The 20,445-nt window shown below is 45.0% G+C and overlaps 1 protein-coding gene across 1 annotated transcript; it reads right to left on the bottom strand.

The window, feature by feature from the left end:
- Nucleotides 1–7,428: 7,428 nt before the first annotated feature.
- Nucleotides 7,429–19,631, bottom strand: LOC115379175 (NACHT, LRR and PYD domains-containing protein 5-like; the record flags this gene model as incomplete). The annotated part of the gene is given in 7 exon segments (XM_030079896.1): nt 7,429–7,464; nt 8,005–8,140; nt 10,915–11,085; nt 11,490–11,996; nt 12,111–13,640; nt 17,663–17,769; nt 19,494–19,631. Coding segments are annotated over 7 exon segments (2,625 nt in total), but the record flags the coding sequence as incomplete, so codon positions are not given.
- Nucleotides 19,632–20,445: the final 814 nt, after the last annotated feature.

The raw sequence follows: 20,445 nt of genomic DNA on the forward strand, positions 1-20,445 counted from the left end.
CTAGTGCATAAGCCAGTAAACAGAGTGCGATTAGCTCCGCTAGTCTATCGACTCTGGAGAAGTAGTAGGGTTATCAAGTTTTAAAATCTACCAGCTACAGAAGATACGTAATTTGTATAGTTAAGGATTAATTTGAGCAAGAGAGAGAGAGAGAACAGGTAGCAGCGACCTTTTTTTTTTTTTTTTTACGGAGCAGGAAACTGTGTCACAGCGTCACGACGTCAGCGTCAGGGAGCGACGTTATCCGACATCCACACAGCAGAATGTTCCAGTGTTCAGAAGTGTTGAGTAGCTTCAGTAACGCGCGTTGGTAAAGTTCTAGTGTCATATTTTATTCTTTATTTTTTTATTTATTTAATCTTGTAATTTGTGGATACTGCTGAAAACTGTGAATTTCCTTCAGGATGAATAAAGTATCTATCTATCTATCTAAAGGGAACAGCGTTGTAATGATGGAAATAGTAATTAGTTAGATTTCCCATTACTGAAAAAAATAGCACTTTTAGTAACGCTGTTTATTTTAACGCCGTTATTCCCATCTCTGCTTTAGCACTGCTGCTTCTCACTCACATACAGAGTGTGTGTGTGTGTGTGTGTGTGTGTGTGTGTGTGTTACAGCCTGAAAAGGAGAGATTTCAACAAAGCAAAACAAGATGTATAATTTTCAGAATTATTTACAAAGGCAAAGGATTTCTTAAAATGTAACATATTACAACAACAACATGCATTTTTTCATTATAATCAGTTTTCTATCGTCGTTTTATTGTCGTTCTTTCAGGTTTCTTTAACAGGCAAGTAAACAGGTAGATATTATAACATTTCCTTTTTTCAGGTATTCACAAAATAAATCATTAAAGAAACAAGCACTGTCAAACTCCAATGTACTGCAAATGAAGTATTTCCAATCAAATATTTACAACCGCATTTTAAAGGACATTTTTAACTATAAACTATTACAAATGAATTTCCTCTTCGTCTTTGTTCTTCGTTAAATGACTTCTTAAATATTTAATGAACTTATGTTTTCAGCATTAACAATCAGCTTCCTGATAAAAATCAATCTATCACACATGTATGAGTGTGTGTGTGTGTGTGTGTGTGTGTGTGTGTGTGTGTGTGTGTGTGTGTGTGTGTGTGTGTGTGTGGTCCACTGGTTTGGCCTTGCATAATATCTGTCTAGCACAATGATATTAATCCAAAGCTGCTCATATCCATCACATTATGCAACATTTTCCCCCAACACTTGTTGGTGGCTTTGCCAGAAGTTTTTGTCTCTCAGAAACTGGCAGCAGAACGAGATGAGAGCCAGGAGACCTGAACTCAAACCCAAACGCAGGGTAGAGAGGCTCAGTGAAGGTGGAGCTGAAGGTGTGGAGGAGTCTCAGTCTGTCAGAAGAGACTCTGTAGAAGGACAGAGTCCCAGCAGAGCAGTCCAGATACACTGCTACTCTGTCAGATCCACGGGGACGGACAGAGATATCGGTGAACTTCCTGTTGTGACTGACAGAGTAGCTGTTATCAGAGCACCTCAGACTCCACGACTGATTATTGTTTCCAAGCTTAGAGTCATCTCCACTTCTTGTGATTCCTCTGTAAGTCACTGCGATATAAACCACTCCACTCCACTGGACCTCCCAGTAACATTGCCCAGTCAGACCTTCTCTACACAGAACCTGAGGCGGGCCAAATCTGTCTGGGCGATACGACGGCTGCTTAGACATCAACATCATCATCATCATCTTCACCTCCACCTCTCTTTTGTCTTTAGACAGACGGAGTCTTCTGTGCGCTGTGTTTGGATCCAGTGTGAGATGACGGGCATCTGATGGGGAGAAGACACACAGCACACATCAGAAATCCTCATTTACTGAGACTCACTTCATCAGCTGTCAGTCAGAGCTGCAGCACATCCAGACTGCAGCTGTGTTCACAGCACAAGTACCATGTGGATTGTCTGTTTAATGTGTCTGCTTCCTGTCAGAGCCCATCAAGTCTGTTTCACACAGTGGAAATCCACGTTCACAGCTCATTTCTGCATCAGGACCACACACACACCAAAACAAAGTGGAAAAACACAGAGAGCCATGTGACTGTCAGCAGCGTCTCTACAAAGCTGACCTTCAAAAAGATGAAGGTCAGGATGCTGCTGCTCTGCTGGAGGTCCAGGTTCAACATCTGTCCTCTTCTTGTGTGTGTGTGTGTGTTCAAGTTCAAGTGTTTATTTTACCATTTGTCCAAGTACAGGTGCACAGGGGCATTGGAATTCTTGTATGGTTCACTCAGGCATTGAATTTTTAAAAATAGTACATATAATTAAGCACATAATGAAGAAGTTCATAGATACCCCTTTTCCACCAAAGTGGTTCCAGGGCTGGTTCGGAGCCGGTGCCTGACTTAGCACCGGTTCTTTGTTTTTCCACCGCCCAAACACGGGCCAAACTGGTTCCAAACCGGTTCCAGGAAAACACCAACTTGGAGCAGGGGCTAAACAGGGGCCAGAGAAAGAACCAATGACGCGACCCACCACGTCATTGGTGGGCGGGGTTACAGACCCAAACGGGAACAGCAAACGCTGTAGTTGTCGTTGGTTCTGACCATGAATACAATGGTTAGCCAGCAATAATTGAGTTTTTCACCTCTGGATTGCAATGTAGGCTCTCTGGGCGGTAGTGTCTCAGCACCCGACCAGAGCTTCTCCACCTAAACAGGTGTGACTGGGGTGATGTGGGTCCTGGAGAATGGATTTTATTTTGTTCCTACAGCGATTGGTGTACAGGGTGTGTGCTTATGATTCTCTGCTGTTTTAGCAATCCTCTGAAGGGCCTTCCTCTCCTTTCCTGCTGTGTTGCCACACAGGAAGGCCCCTTGTGAGGACGCTCTCCACCAGACCTCTGTAGGCCTGGGTGAGCGGTTGACAGGTGAGGCTGGCTTTGGATGTGTGTGTGTGTGTGTGTGTGTGTGTGTGTGTGTTCATACTGCCTCAGTACTCACATTTTCTCAGGCTGTCAGCTTTAATCCAATGTTTTCCATCCTCCAGCCTGTAGGGATTAAAACATTATCATCATCATCATCATTTAATTCACGAGTCTGACCTGGAGAACTTAGCCAATAGAATTGGCCGATTTCAAAAGACCACACCCCTCATAATTCCATATGCAACTAATGTCTCACAAACAAACTTCTTTAGCGACAATGTATCACTGGGCTACTAGACTATGTAACTGAAGTCTTACTAGTGAAGCTTACTGGTTTACTGGTGATGGTAACGTTACTATTTAATAGAAATGGTCCTTATTGTGCTTGGGGGACATGCAAAGGTGATCAAAGGTACCCAGAGAAGCTAGATGGAGCTCGTTTAATTATTTCCCCAAGCCAAAAACACAATTGGAGAAATGTCTGCGGTGGATCAAAGCCTCATGAACGACTGAATGTACATGAAATCAACAAAAACAAGGCTGTATGCTTGAAGGTAAGCCCTGAATGGTACACTGTTTGTTGATAGTTGCTATTTGTTCTGATTATCCAACTGGTTACATGACATTTTGCTCCATTCGCAGCGTCGACTCATTACGTTACAACAAGCAGTGCAACAAAGTTGTCAGCTAACGTAGCTAGCTAACACAGTTCCTACTCTGATTATAGAAATGAAACGAGCCTGGTGTTACGGTTCCTTTCATCAGTTTCCTTCAGTAACGTCACCGACGTTAAACTGTAAATCCGACAGAGCCTAGGAGGGGCTATTCAGTGTGAATGAGCCTTTCCTGTAGCTATAGCGAGCATTCACTCCAGTGGGCTAACATTAGCCTTTGTAACATTACGGTAGCTTGATTTAGCATCAGTGACAGTCCCTATCTGATATAACGTGAATATTGTTATGTCATTTGTTAGATAATGTAGCCCTATATTGTCAGGGATTAAAGCTAAATCATCTGACATCTTGAAGTTGCAACTGCTGAAGTGAGACCAGGTGATTGCACTGAGGTAGGGCAATGGTTTGTGAGACACAGCAACAGTAACTATGCGTGCTGCCAGCGTCAGAATGGTGAATTGCTGGGATTATTTAGGGTCTGGGCTGCTGAGCTGCCAGGACACTATTGTATTCCCAGGAATTCTTTCTTTCTTTCTTTCTTTCTTTCTTTCTTTCTCTTTCTTTCTTTCGAGGAAATCATACATCCCATGGATGAAAACTCACCAAACTTTGCACAAAGGTACAGTCCCATGCCAGATTACCTCAGCTGCAAACTCAAGCCAATAGTCCTGATGGTGCTATCACAAGCCTCTAAAGTTCAAAACTTTCAACCAAAACAAATCAACCATATGTGCTACAGCTTTGCAACTTTCATCAAACTGTAGCCCCAATACTGAAGAAACTTTTATACACTTAAACCTATTGCAAATCATCCAACACTCTGTTTTTTTCAAAAACTGTAAACTTCTTAAACCTATCTCCTCCCACAATTTTTGCTCAATTGACACCAAACTTGCTACAGAGCATCTTCAGACTGTCCTACACAAACGATGTTCACAGATTTTTGATTTTTCAAAAATTGAGCCTAAAGTGCATCAAAATGTTTGACTGTAAACAGTACAGTAAACATACACCTGCAAATTCTTGCTAAATAAATCGTCAATGTTCATGAAAAAAATCTCAAAGCTGTCTAGATGCAATATGTGTATCTTCAGATTTTTGTCTTAATAACTGAATTTTTGACAGCTGTTTAGGTCAGTGATTGGCTCAGTCAGTTTGTGAAGCTGCATGTGAAGTTTTAGCTCAGTGAGATAGAGGCCAGGCCTCGGTGTTGAAGATTGCGGGCTCTAGTTTCAGGGCGCAGCGGAGGGTGGTGCAGTGAGGCGAACCCCATGCAGAGCTAGTTTCGACCAGCGCAACGTGAGAGGTGGACGGTTTGCAAGTTTCACAGACCCCATTCAGCTTGGCGCAGTGACAGTTTGGTGCCAAAAGGCTTCGGCGAGGTGCGCCAAAAGCTCGCCATCTGAAACCAGGTCTACTTTCCGCGCAAGACGGAGCGGGACTGCCGCAGTGGAAGTTTGGCTGACAGGCGCACGTCACCAAAACCTCACAATCAGCACAAACGGTGCCAATCTCCTTTGATCTGACTGTCTGTCTCCTGGGCTCCGCTCCGCCTGCGGCAGTAGACCTCCATGTCATTTGTGTAAACTTTCATTACGCCTTCACCCAGCGCATTTTAAAGGCGAGGACAGGGGCTCATTTGATTGGTTTAAAGTGGATCAGCTGTGTCAAACCCACTCCATGCCTTCTCTCCTCCCTTCCGCCGGTAGCAAGGATGGCGGAGTCCTTGCGCCACCGAGCACAACATGCCAAACTTGCAAAATCCACCTGGCCACACCGCATTGGCGAAGCCCAGCTGCACTACGCCCCTGTCTCACCAGGTCTGTGAAACTAGAGCCCTGCAAGTTCAAGCCTCAGCTTGTGCAACATTCCCATGTGCCAAAACTCAGCAAACCTTACACAAAGTTTTTTTTTTTTTTTTTTTTTTACAGTGGTTTGAAATCTGCCTTTCCATGCATAGGCGGCTGCTGTCATGTGACTGTCTTAGTCAATTTGTGAAGCCTCACATGAAATGACACTTGCCAATTAGCTCAGTGAGATAGAGTGTTGTCCTTTATGCCAGAAACTGTGAGTTCAAGCCTCAACTGATGCAAAATGCACATAAGAATGTCACCTCTCTCTTCATCTTCCTATTCTCTACTTGTTGCCCAGAATTGCCTAAAATTGCCTGGCCCCGACCATTGCTGTACAGCAGCTATAATGTAATGTATTTATAATGTTTATTGTATTTTTGTCCCTATTGTTGTCTTTGTTGTGTTTTGGCCAATCATCTGTCCCCTCCAGGCCTGTGTCCTGCCCCTTTCTTACCAGGTGTGTCAATCAGTTCAGTTTGTATTTAAGTTCATGTTCCTCTGCTTGTTGCTTAGAATTGGCTTTATGCACAGCTCCGCTACTTCCTGAACTTAAGCCAGTTCCTTTATTTCCTGTCTTACATTATTGGACAAACTGATTAATCGAGGTGTGTCAGACCGTACAACAATGGTCAGACACACCTGGATTAATCATTAACGGAACTGGCTTGAGTTCAGGAAGTAGCGGAGCTGTGCATAAAGCCAATTGCCTAAAAATGCCCGGACCTGACCCATCGCTGCACAGCAGCTATAACTGGACTTTGTTTCCCTCCTGAACCTGTTCAGTTACTCTCTGCTCGTCATGACATCATTTGTTCAGAGATGGGCAGGGAGCGTGGAAGTGCTGTGTGTGGATGGAAATCGGTGCTGTGCTGCAGTTTTGGGGTCAAAATTCCCTCGTCCCTCGTCGTCTGAGAGCAGACACAGGCGTTCTGTGCAGGTTGTTATGCCTGGTACACACTACAGGATAATCGGGCCAGCAAAGGAACGATTGTCTGATGTTTGCAGACGACATTGTGTCTGATGTTCCTGTGGTGTGGGGTGTTAAAAGTGATTTTGTCCAGTCCGATCCATCCGGAAGGAGAGATCATAAATAATGAACATGTTTATTATTTGCGACTAGAAATCCTGTAGTGTGTGGGGTGCTGCGAGAGGAGCCGAGCATGCACAGAGTGTAATGTCCAGTGATGGGAATAACGGCATTATAAATAAACAGCGTTACTAACGGCGTTAATTTTATCAGTAATGAGTAATCAAAAAAATTACTGTTTCCCCCGTTACAACGCCGTTACCATTACTGACAATAAATTGCGCCGTTACTAGGCTATAACTAAGCTCACTGATGTGGGCTTCAGCAGGCTCTCTGTCAGCAATCGGAGTTGCTTAAGCCCCGGATCTTTCTTCAAAAGCCCCGGATCTTTTTTTAGCTTTATTTTTTATTTTTACTATTATTTTATTATTCTATACAAAAAATGTGTGTCTTGTGGAGAAAAAGTGACTTGTCAATTTTCAAACTGATCAGACTTTGCAGTTTTTTATCAACATGAATTGACAATGAGCCCAAACTGTCTCAAGAGTACATAATTCCTGATGGTAGAGCAGTTAGTGTCTCCACCTTCCATGCAGGAGACCAGAGGTTCAGTTCCCAGGACAAGAGGGCATCACTACTTTACTACCTCATTTTGTTGTTGACCATGACAATGAAGTGATTCTTATTATTCTGCCTGTCACTGGCTAGATGACACACACAGTAGCATTTAGGGTTTTTCTAATTTTCATTTCTGTACCTTTTTTGTGAAGTTTTTACCAGAATAAAAGCCAATCAAGACGTGAGCTGAGTCAGCTGACTGACGGAAGAGGAAGTAAAAACAAACAAAAAACATGGCTCCAGTGTTTGTCCGCCATGTTTGTTTACACTGAAGTCAGGTTTGACTGCGCGAGATTTGGAATATTGAGAGTGAAGAAGCTGACACTCTGCTGAAGAATGGGTTAGCGTGTGGTGTGCTCCGTAGTGCACACCACACACTGTAAGATCAGAAGAGAGAGATCTTGTGCGATCTGTCTTTTGTTATCATCAAGTGTGTGGTCTCTAAATCTGTGAAGGTTTGAAGAATCCTGTAGTCTGTGCCAGCCTTTAGTTGGTGGAGTTTCAGTCACAGAGACATCAACCCCTTTATGTGCGTCATATTTCAAGTTTCACTTTGACATGAATTCTTCATCCAGTAGACGTGTTAACGTGCACATCAGAAACCCACTTTAAATGGGACTAAGTGAATCATGGCCGTCCATGCAGCCATCTGAAGGCAGCTGGACTGCTGTGTCATCCTGCACAACTTAGACCTTCCTACATGCACACTGGGATGTTTCCTACAGCTGGGCACATTCCAGATGCTCTGTTTAGCCTTTTAACTGGGGTCCATCTGAAACCTGGAGAAAGGTGTTATCCACTTCAAGTCACTCTAGAACTGCCACTACCTGAGACCAACCAATGAAGCTCGCCCACATGGACTGACTCCACCCCTCTACTGACCTCAGAGTCTTCAGTCTGCAGTTTGGGCTCTCCACCAGATCAGACAGCAGCTTCACTGCTGAATCCTTCAACTGGTTCTCACTCAGGTCCAGCTCTGTCAGATGGGGGTTGGACTCCAGAGCCAAGGCCAGAGAAGCCCAGCTGCTCTCTGACAACCTGCAGTGTCTTAGTCTGAAGAAAGAAGAAAGCATGTTGATATAAAATAATATTGAACACAAAGGTGTTTAGAAATCCAGTTTGAAACCATGCAGGATTATATAATCTGATGAGATCTGTTCAGGTTTATTTACAGTGAACATCTTCAGTATTTTTTATACAACATGACAATGGCAGCAATCACATATTCTGAACTGAAATATTCAAATGATGTGCTGAACATGATTTTCTGCACATTTCCCCATAACGCAGCAGGACATGTTTAGTATCTTTAGAAACACTGAGATCTTGACTAGAATTTCAAATAAAGTTCTGTAAGTCTGAACAAAGCTTGACTGCACAGTGTGTTTGTAATGATGAACCCAGCAGTGAGGCTGGCAGAGTTCACGTCACTGCACTGGGCAGAATCAAGCAGGAAATTTGTTCTACTGGGAAAGTGACGGTCTGGCTGGGGGTGTGGGGGTATCTGGGTGGGGTCAGAGGTCATGTGAGTGGGCGGTCTTTTAGTCCGTCCTGGGCAGAGGTCGCGCCAGACTTTTTTGTTGTCTGTCATTTTGACTGACAGGGTCATAAAAATCCTGTCATAATCTATTTTTGCCAGTCACTTTAATTTTTTAAATGATAAGGACATATTCAATAGCATTTCTTTTTCATTCATTTTTAATTAATATTCAGTCCAAAGTTAGCTGAACAGAAAATCCAAACCGTATCCATTCTGACACTCAACTGCCATGACATTTTGTATGCGGCAAATTTCATCATATAACATATATACATTATTTGAAATATTAACTATCTTGTAACTATCTATTGCTACATTGCCCATTCTGCTCTATCCAAGCTCATCGCCATTTATTCTTATTAAGCCTGCAATTAAACTAAAACCGCCTTGATTTATTTTGCTTTTTATGGTTGTAGAATTGTCAGTGCAATGACTGAGTGCTTTTGCACACCATCGGAAAGCTCCGGTTCTCTGCTCTCAGAAACTGTCGGATTTTTCTTTGATCGCACCATTGGTTCAGGAGTTACGGTATGAGAAGCTCTTATTACAAACAAGTGACACACCGGGGACTCTTCTGTGACTGGACGGTCAAAGTGTCAGTAGTCCTACGGAGTTACCGTAATGGTACTGTATATAGGCGCAAAGCTCCGTTTCTCCAGTTCCCGACATTTTTTTTTAAGTTTCTGTATGTCATAAACGGTCTAGGAGATAAAGATATGTAGAGTAGGCATGCTGAATCCTGTCGGCGCCGACATCATCGTGTAAGAGACGTCTTTGCTGTCTTCCCCGGGCTTCATGAACCTGCGGTCCATCCTGTGGGTTGCAGTGTGTCACATAGACATACCGGTATATGTCTATGTGCGTCACTGAAGGCTAACGAGGCTCACTTTCGACGCCACATGGAGCGCCTGATTGTCAACACCCAAGTCCCGCCCCAGCCCTACTTCTGATTGGTTAGTAGGCCTATTGTTAGTGTGGCTGAGAACGAAAGCTGTGCTTCTATTGGATCCAGATAAATGTCTGTTAGATAAAGCTGGCCGAACCCTTATTTTTTTTTCCGCACTCACACCGGTACGCCGGAGATCTGGCACGGCGCCGGACTGCTATCAGCCCTGTCATTGCCACCAAGTGGTCAGGGGTGTGAATTGCAATCTGTCAAAATGACAGATGGCCTTCAGATTTTTCCGTCACCGTTTAAAAAAACCCGTCAATGACGGAAAATATTCGGTTAACGCGACCTCTGGTCCTGGGTCACATGTCTTTTTACACCTCTAATGCGATGTGGACAAAAGCGCCCCAGGCCTCCGAGCGTGGTCTGAGAGATCAGATCTCAAGACGCATTAAGAATTGACACATTCTGTGGTGTTTACACCTGTCTCAGTCCTGTCCACCTGGGACCGGATCACACAGAACGGATGTTGATGCCAGGAGGAAACAGGGCCTTTTATTTATTTTATTTATTTAAGCTTTATTTAACCAGGAAATTCCTTGAGATTAAAATCTCTTTTTCGAGGGAGACCTGGCCAAGAAGAGCACATCATTACAGAGTTACAAAAATTGTAAAATAAAACACGTTAAGAACAGACAAAGGACAACAGACACATACAAAATCCAGCTTAGGAATAGCAGTAGCACAGTTTTTTATCAGAGCTTTGAACTCTCCCAGGGAGATCAAATCATTAAGTTGTAATGTGTTTTGAAGATTGTTCCATGACCATGGCGCTGTACAAATCCTGGGTACCTGGTAGAGCAGCCTTCTAGTGGAACGAAAGTTATAACAGCTGTTTGTGAGTGATAGTAGATTACATAAATATGAAGGGAGTTTACCCAGCATGGCTTTGTACATAAAGATATACCAAATGCTGCTTTCTCCTCAGGCTTAATGAAGGCCAGGAAACCAGATCATAAAGTACACAGTGATGGGTATGGGACAATGAGTTGGATATAAAACGTAGAGCACTGTGATACACAGAGTCTAGGCAGCGAAGTGTAGAAGAGGAAGCATGCATGTAAATAATGTCCATATAATCTAGTACACTTAAGAGCGTAGCCTGTATAAGTTTTTTCCTAGCTGCTAAATTAAGGCAGGCCCTATTTCGGGCCCTTTGACCTGGGCATAATGATGCTGATCATTCTTTCATGTGCTGACTTTAAGAAAACCATGAGCTTTACTCTTAAACCATTTCATTTCATTCTATCATTCTGTCTGTCAGTGTGAAGGTTAGCTGTCACAACAAAATTCACATTATTTTTATGTCAGCGCAGATCAAATAAAGTGCAGTCTGACCTGAGAGTCTCCAGTCTGCAGTTTGGACTCTCCAGTCCAGCAGACAGCAGCTCCACTCCTGAATCCTGCAACTGGTTCTCACTCAGGTCCAGCTCTGTCAGATGGGGGTTGGACTTCAGAGCCGAGGCTACGATTTCACAGTAAGTCTCTGAGAGTCCACAGTCAGACAGTCTGTATTTACAGATGAAATGTTAATTGTTTTGTTTTAAGTGAAAAACTTTAAAGTGCTTAATGTACAAGAAGAGCAAGTTTTAGGCTAAGTTCCTTAGTTAGGTCATTTCATATTCTAGTAAAACAAAACAAGCATCGCATGAATCTCCAGTTGTTTAAAAATCTGTCTGTTGTGATTAAATTTTCTCTCATGAACACCTGAACACCTGAAAAATTAAGTAAACTTTGCCAATATTTGATCTTAGCAGTAAAAAAGACACTCCCCCAATGAAGAACAACCTTCACAGTACAGACAGTATGTTAATGTACAGTATGTTATCTATCTCTACTGTAACTCTGATGCTGTCAGGTGTGAATGCTGCTCTACACTGTTGTGTAATGTCTGTATTCACATCAGGACTAACCGAGCCTTCCTGCAGTTCCTCACAGCTGGGATCAGTCTCTGTCGTCCCTCCTCTGATGTGTTGTACGCCTTCAGGTCCAACACATCCAGAACCTCCTCTGACATCTGCAGCATGTAGGCCAGAGCTGAGCAGTGGATCTCAGAGAGTTCCTTCCCTGATCTGTTCTCTGACTTCAGGAACTCTTGGATGTCCTGATGTACTGAGAGGTCGTTCATCTCCATCAAACAGTGGAAGATGTTGATGCTTCTGTCAGGAGAGACATTTAAAGTGTCCATCTTCTTCAGGTTGTTGATGGCTCTCTCGATGTCTTCTGGTCTGCACTCGGTCTGACCCAGCAGGCCTCCTAAGAGCCTCTGGTTGGACTCCAGTGAGAGGCCATGAAGGAAACGGACAAAGAGGTCCAGGTGGCCATTTTTACTGTCCAAGGCTCTGAACATTGTTGCCTTCAGCAAGGCATCCAGGGATTGATCACTGCATCCATATCTACCCCAGTCTTTTCCTAGGAATGTGTCCAGTACTCTGGAGTTTTCATATCTAACGGACATACCATCATGAAAATAACTAACCTCATCATCCAGGGATGATTCACTGTCTTCATATTCAAAGTCACCTCGAATGAATATCTCCAGAGTCTCCATGTCTCTGTTGGTGTAGCAGTGGAAGATGTAGACTGCAGCGAGAAACTCCTGAATGCTCAGATGAACAAAGCAGTAGACTTTTCTCTGGAAGAGCACACACTCGGTTTTGAAGATCTCTGTGCACAATCCTGAGTACACCGAGGCCTCTGTGACATCAAGACCACACTCCTCCAGGTCTTCTTGGTAGAACATCAGGTTGCCTTTCTCCAGATGTTCAAACGCCAGCCTGCCCAGCTTCAGAAGAACTTCCCTGTCAGTCTCCATCAGCTCCTGCTGACTCCTGTCATGTCTCTCATGGTACTTGTGCTTCTTCCTCTGTGTCTGAACCAGCAGGAAGTGTGAGTACATGTCAGTCAGGCTCTTGGGCAGCTCTCCTCTCTGGTCTGTAGTCAACATGTGCTCCAGAACTGTAGCAGTGATCCAGCAGAAGACTGGGATGTGGCACATGATGTGGAGGCTCCTGGACGCCTTGATGTGTGAGATGATTCTGCTGGACAGTTCCTCATCACTGGACCTCCTCCTGAAGTACTCCTCCTTCTGGAGGTCAGTGAACCCTCGGACTTCTGTTACCCTGTCCACACATGTAGGAGGGATCTGATTGGCCGCCGCAGGTCTGGAAGTTATCCAGAGGAGAGCCGAGGGAAGCAGATTCCCCTTGATGAGGTTTGTCAACAGCACGTCTACTGATGATGTCTGTGTGACATCAGACACAACCTCATTGTTCTGTAAATCCAATAAAAACCTGCTTTCATCCAGGCCGTCAAAGATGAACACGACTTTACAGATGGCGAGCTTCTCTGCTGTGACCGTCTGTAATGTTGGATGGAAAACACGGAGCAGCTGGAGAAGACTGTAGCGCTCATCTTTGATCAAGTTCAGCTCCCGGAACGAAAGCAGAACCACAAGACTGACATGTTGGTTTTCCAAGCCCTCTGCCCAGTCCAGAGTGAACTTCTGCACTGAGAAGGTTTTTCCAATGCCAGCAACGCCCTGCGTCACAACTACTCTGATGTGTGTGTGTTGGCCAGGTAAGGGTTTAAAGATGTCCTGGCACTTGATTGGAGTGTCACTGAGGGTCTCCATCTTGGATGTTGTCTCCAGCTGCCACACCTCATGTTGGGTATTAACCTCTTCCCTCCGTCCCTGTGTGATGTAGAGCTCAGTGTAGATCCTGTTGAGGGGGGTTCCAGTTCCTGCTGCAGCAGTTCCTTCTGTCACAAATTCACATCTCCTCCTCAGACTGATCTTATGCTCGTCTAAAACCTCCTGCAGACCGCCGTCCACTGGGCTGGTTTGACTGGGTGTCTGCAGTCCAGGTCTTGTTCTGGATCTTTCTCCACACTGGGGACAGGCAGAGTCTCCTGAGGAACCAGACTGGTCCCAGTCTGAGGTGATGCACTGTCTGCAGAACCAGTGTCCACAGCTGGTGGAGACTGGATCCCTCAGGACCTCCTGACACAAAGCACAGCAGGACAGCTGCTCCTTCACAGCCTCACTGCTCCTCTTCCTGTCTCTGTGGAGGTGAAGGAAATTCTTTATGACCAAAACATTTTTTAGACTGTGAACTAAAATCAAACATTCTCTTGAAAAACTAAAGTACTGAAACATCATCATGATGACACAACATGTAAAATTCATTTTCTCCTCATGGATGAAAGTCACTGTGGCGATCATGGATGGATTCAACGCTGTAGGTGTTCTGTGCTTTGTTAGATGCTGCTGTCAGCAAAGAATGTTATTCTCAATAAAAACAGTATGAAGTCATAACATTATCTGTTTTAACAAAAGTTGCTAATCATTGGTTCATCAACAGGGTCCATTCTTCATTATTCCTGACTACAAACAGCAGAAATGTGTTTGTATTGTTGAGGTTGCTTCAGTGTTTTGATTGTACTGTGAGGTTTGCTTTGTTTCTCAATGTGGAGCTCATTTCATTCACTATATTTGCTTTAACTTATGAACCAGGATCGACCTCGGCTACCAAACTAAAGCCATGAAACTGTCCTTTTAACAATGTTGGGGCATTGGGTGTTTGCTCCTGTGTGGTGAGGAGCAACATCAGCTTCAAAGCTGAGTGATCTGGTATGGCTCCAAAAACTGTTTTATAGTTCAAGTTCAAGGACATCACTATTTAGAGTCTGCTCTCTGCAGTCTCTTCTGCATTAAATTGTTTATTCTACCAGCTGATTTCTCTGTTGCTGCCTCAGTAGCCGAGGCACTGTTACCTCCCAGGCAAACTCTGGACAGACAGCGAGCTGGAAAATATACGAACCTTTGGATTCATCTTTTTTGAAAAGAACAGTAAAACAAAAAGCAGTTGTAGAAGTAATTCTGAGGCCAAAAAAAATCCACACTGTAGAGGTTAGCGAAAGTAAGAAAACTCATAATGAGCAACATATATCTACACGGACCTCGCAGTACTAATATTTAAAAGACTAGACTGTACTTTCTAAATCTGCATGGACATTGAATTGGATTCAAGAAGGAGCCGCTCTAGTGGCAGCTTGTTACAGCAGCTCCCGTTCACTTGAACGTTTTTTTCCCCCTTTTTTTTAGTTTAGTCTCCCCTTTTATTTCGATTTAATTATTTATTGGTTTCTTTAACTGATCAGTGCACTATGGAGACCAACGTCGCCATGTTTGCTCTGGTCTTTCTTTTGTTTTAATCAATGTTTACGACTGTGTCTGGGGACCGCGTATGGGGCCCCATTGTTTACAGTAGGGATCAGCTGTTGGCGCTCCGTAGCACAGCGATCCTGCCCGACAAGAGGCCCGACGTTCCCCGGGAGTTGAAGAAGAGGAGATGGGGGAGCCGTGTCGGAGCTGCTCGCCGCGCCAGGAGGAGGAGATACAGACCTGTCCTCCCGTCCATCATCATGGGGAATGTAAGATCTCTTCCCAATAAGATGGACGAGTTAGCGGCGCTGACTCGGCACCAGAGGGACTACCGGGAATGCAGCATCATGATGCTCACGGAAACATGGCTGACTGAGCTGACCCCAGACACGGCCGCGGACCTGGACGGCTTCAAGCTGGTGCGGGCGGACAGGACGAGGGAGAGCGGTAAGAGGAAAGGAGGAGGGCTGGCGGTGTTTGTGAACGATAGATGGTGTAACTCTGGGCACATCACTATTAAAGAACAGCTCTGCTGCAGGGACATTGAACTGTTAGCTGTTAGTATGAGGTCATATTACCTGCCGCGGGAATTCTCGCATGTTATCGCGTTAGCTGCGTATATCCCCCCCCTCTGCTAACGCTGATGCAGCCTGTGATGTTCTCCACTCTGTCACAAGCAGGCTGCAGACAGAGCACCCACAGGCCCTCCTTCTTCTAACCAACTCTTGATGGAAGTGCCCAGGTCAAAGTACAAACACTGGGGCGACCGAGCCTTTTCTGTTGCTGCTCCCAGGCTCTGGAATAAGCTCCCTGCTGAAATGCGTCTGGTTTCTGACCTGGGCCTCTTTAAATCAAAACTAAAAACCTATCTATTTAGGTTGGCTTTTAGAACCCAGAAGCATGATGACATTTTAAGTTTATTTTATTGTATTCTATTTATTGTATTTTATTTTTGTTTTTATTGTCTTTATTGTCTCTCATTGTTTTTATTTATTCCTTTTATTGTAACTTTGGTTCACCGAAAGGTTTGTTGTAAAGGGCTATATAAATAAAGAACATTTATACATTTACATTCTTATTTCTGGGGACTTAAATCATGCCTCTCCATCCTCCATTCTACCCACTTTCACCCAGTATGTTACATAATGCACTAGAGACAGTAAGATACTGGATTTGTGTTATGCCAACACCAAGGAGGAATACACTTCATCACCCCTCGCCCCCCAGGAAGATCTGACCACAACCTGGTTCATCTCATGCCTGTGCACAAACCTCTCGTGCACAGGCAACCAGCTGTGTCCCGCACAGAGACGTGAAGAGATGGTCCGACGAGGCTGAGGAGGCTCTGAAGGACTGTTTCGACACAACTGTGTGGGAGGAATTTTGTGATTCCCATGGAGAGGACATTGATAGTTTCACACAATGCATAACGGACTATATTAACTTTTGTGTGGAAAACATTGTACCCACCAGGACTGTATGGTGTTTTTCCAACAGTAAACCGTGGATTAACCCTGACATAAAGGCTCTCCTTAAGGAGAAAAAGAGGGCCTTTAGGTCTGGAAATAAGGACGAGCTGAAGGCTGTGCAGAGGGAGTTGAGAAGGAAGATCAGAGAGGGGAAGAACACATACAGGAGGAAGATGGAGGATCAGCTGCAGCAGAAAGATGTCTGTGGAGTCTGGAAAGGCCTGAAAACCATCTCTGGCCACAAGAAACCTGACTCCCAGGCTACGGGGGACCAAAAGTGGGCGTCCTCCATGCTGCAGCCCCCCCTCTCTGCACCCAGTGTTAACTGCCCAAATTCCTCCCCCTCTACAACACTCAGCTCACAGCCACCCCCAACTGCTCACTTCATCAACCCAACCCCCCACCCACACCCTCCAGCACACAGCCCCCCCGCTCCAACCTGTTTCTCACAACGACCCAGGTGAGAAACCAGCTCCGAAAGATCAAGGCAAGGAAGGCTGCAGGTCCAGACGGCATCAGCTCCAGTCTCCTCAAGTCCTGCGCAGATCAGCTGTGCGGGATTGTTGAGCACATGTTCAACCTGAGCCTGAAGCTGAGGAGAGTGCCACAGCTGTGGAAAACATCCTGCGTGGTACCTGTGCCCAAGACCCCGCACCCCAAGGATCTCAACAGCTACAGGCCGGTGGCCCTAACATCCCACCTGATGAAGACCCTGGAGCGGCTGGTCCTTGTTCATCTCCGCCCCCTGGTGGGACCATCACTGGATCCACTTCACTGCAGGGTCAAAAAGTTCTTTCTCCATGAATTTTAAATCTATAAACTTATGAACTTTACTATGAATTTCTCGTCGTACATTTAGCAGATGTATCGTTTGTCTTGGTAAAGTGAAGCCACGCTTTTAGGTGCCGCCGCACACTTTCCATGGCTACATACCTACACTACACACTGCTCTGCGGTTTCTCTTCCAGTGGCTTCTTCTTCGTTGGTGATTGGCAGCCTCTTGTTCCAGTCGGTGGACTGGGCTTCGAAATTAGGAATCGAAATTTTAAATTTGAGAGAATTGGAATGTTAGTCCCAGTTCCAATCGATGCTCGATGCTTGATAAACTAAGAACGGCAGTCGTCTTCCTCTGTGATCGGCTCATTATTTGTTTCCATTTGAGATCTTGAATGAAAATAAACCTGCCTGCTTAAGACTCTGCCTGGTTCCTAGTCTTGATTTTTGGGGCCTCCAAGACTTATTTTATTAGTGTTTTTGGTACCAAGTCGAAGAAGTTTTCTGCAGTCAATCTGGCCTGATTTGGGCCGAAGTTTTCCACATCATAATGAAATGTTTTTTGTCCTGTTTTCTGTTTCCTGTTTTCTTGATATCCTCACAACTGGCTTTGCTTCATGAAAATAATCTCATGTCATCATATTCCATCAATCTGACAGTGTGACAGAGCTCTCACCTTCTGGCTGAATGTCCAGGTTCAGCACTGAACTCTGGAGGTTTGTCTTTAGACCAGTCACTCCTCATAGACAGACAGCTGGAGGCTGGAGGCTCTGCTCTCTGCCTGTGCTGCTGACCTCTGCAAACACAAATGTTTTATTCATGTTATTAGTGACAGACAGACAACAACATGTGAAGCTGCACATTGTGACATTACGGCCATCTGAACTTTTGATAATGACAGCAGTTGTGTTCATTAGCAGACCTACATGTTGTATGCATGTTATTTCCAGCTGCAAAGCTCCGACTCAAAGCTTTTTGAAAATATGGGCACGAGGGAGACGAGCTACAAAAGCAACATGACAGACCAAAAACAAATGCAGGAGTTTAATTGACTTTTTCTCCCTTTTTGGTCGTACATCTTCTGCACGGAGCTACAATCTGAGACTTGAGCTCAATGTAAACCTGAGATGTTTCTACACCTTGATCAGAGTCCACCTGTGGTCAGTTAAATTGATTGGACATGATTTGGAAAGGCCCCAGCTCTCTGTAGAAGGCTTCACAGCTGACCTGCATATCAGAGCAGAAACCATGAGGTCAGAGGAGCTGCCTGCAGAGCTCAGAGACAGGACTGCTGCAAGGCACTGATCTGAGGAAGGCTGCAGAAAACCTACTGCTACACTGAAGGTTCCCAGGAGCTCAGTGGCCTCCATGATTCTCAAAGGGAAGAAGTTTGGCACAACCAGGACTCTTCCAGGAGCCGGTCGCCCAGCCAAACTGAGCCACGGTGGGAGAAGGGCCTCAGTAAGAAAGGTTACCAAGAACCCGCTGGTCACTGTGACTGAGCTCCAGAGATCCTGTGTGGAGACGGGACAAAGCTCCAGAAGGGCAACCATCACTGCAGCCTCCACTGATCTGGGCTTCATGGCAGAGCGGCTGGACGGAAGCCTCTCCTCAGAGCAAAACACATGGAAGCTGCTGAGTTTGCAGAAAAGCAGCTGAAGGACTCTCAGACTGGGAGAAACCAGATCCTCTGCTCTGATGGAACCGAGACTGAACTGTTTGGCCTCATTTCCAAACATTTTGTCTGGAGGAAACTAGGCAGTGCTCATTACCTGCCCAGTACCATCCCAGTACCATCCCAGTACCATCCCAGCACTGCAGCCTGGTGGTGGTAGTATCAGGCTGGTGTTTTCCAGCAGCGGGGACTGGGAGACTGGTCAGGGCTGAGGGGAAGCTGAATGGAGCAAAGTCCAGAGATCTCCTCAGTGAGAAGCTCTTCCACAGCTCAGGTGAGGCTTAGGGACTCTGTGAAGGTCCCAGAGCGGCCCAGAGCCCTGACCTGAACCCTGTCCAACATCTCTGCAGAGACCTGAACATGGCCGCCCACCGACGCTCCCCATCCAACCTGACCGAGCCTGAGAGGATCTGCAAAGAAGAAGCAGGTAATCCCCCAGTCCAGGTGAGCAGAGCCTGTTGCTTCATACCCAGAAAGACTGGAGGCTGGACCTGCTGCCAGAGAGGCTTCAGCTGAGTGCTGAGGAAAGGCTCTGAATACTGATGTCAGTGTGATATTTCAGATTTAACTTTTTAATAAATTAACAGAAATTTCTAAAATTCAGTTTTCTCTTTGTCATTATGGGGCACTGAGTGTAGATTAATGAGAGAAAAAAAATGAATTTAAACAGTTGTAGCATCAAGCTGCAACATAATGAAAGTGAAAAAAGTGAAGGGGGTCTGAATACTTTCTGAATTCTCTGTATGTTTTACTCAGCAGTGACATCTTCCTCTCTGCAATCTGTTGTCTTGATATCCTCACAGCTGTCTTTGCTTCATGAAAATAATCTCATGTCATCATATTCCATCAGTCTGACAGTATAACAGAGCTCTTACTTTGTGGCTGAAGGTCCAGGTTCAGCACTGAACTCTGGAGGTTTGTCTTTAGACCAGTCACTCTTCATAGACAGACAGCTGGAGGCTGGAGGCTCTGCTCTGCCCTCCTCTTCCTCCACACACACACTCATCTTCTGCACTGCAGTCTACCTGAGAGGGGACACACAAACACAAACACACACACACACACACACACACACACACACACACTTAACAGTCACAAATCCTGTTGCAGTTTTATAGCACACACACACACGCTTCAGCTGCACAAGAGGGATTCAGTGGAGCTTCACACAAGTCAGCACAGAATGTGTCAAGTTGAAAAAAAAAAAATCTATATTATCTAAAAAACGTTTATCATATAGTTTCTAGAGACGAACCAACAGAGTGTCCTCGGGGTGAAAAGGCTCCTGGGACACTGAGACGTTCCCAGGAGCTGGACTCTGCTCTTTTAACAAAATTTAAATCAGATTGCCTTTTCCCTCAAACGCATGCATGTATTAATTATACTGTATATATTTTTAAATGTTCTTTCTGGCTTTTATTTTGTATTTCCGAGTTTCGTCAACATTTGTTTCCGCCTCCTCGTGACAATCTTTATGACCATACTGGTTATTGTTGCAGTTTTATTGGTTTTACTGGTTCTTGTGGTTCAAAGTGCAGCTTGGTAACCAGGGGCGGGCTGGCGTACGGGGATATTTCCCCGGTGGACCGCTGGGCCTGTGGGCCGGGCCACGAAACGAAGAAGCTCAATTGAAAAAGAAAGAGAAAGGGAAAAAAATGCGTTGTTGTCCACTGCACTAGGAATTGGTGGCGGGGGGCTGGGTCGGGCAGCTATTGTTGTGATAGGCTATACCTGTGTTCACGCATCACTGTCTATGCTGATAGCCAATCAAATTTGGTCCACGT

This window comes from Myripristis murdjan, chromosome 20 (assembly GCF_902150065.1).
Source record: "Myripristis murdjan chromosome 20, fMyrMur1.1, whole genome shotgun sequence".
NCBI classification, from domain to species: domain Eukaryota; kingdom Metazoa; phylum Chordata; class Actinopteri; order Holocentriformes; family Holocentridae; genus Myripristis; species Myripristis murdjan.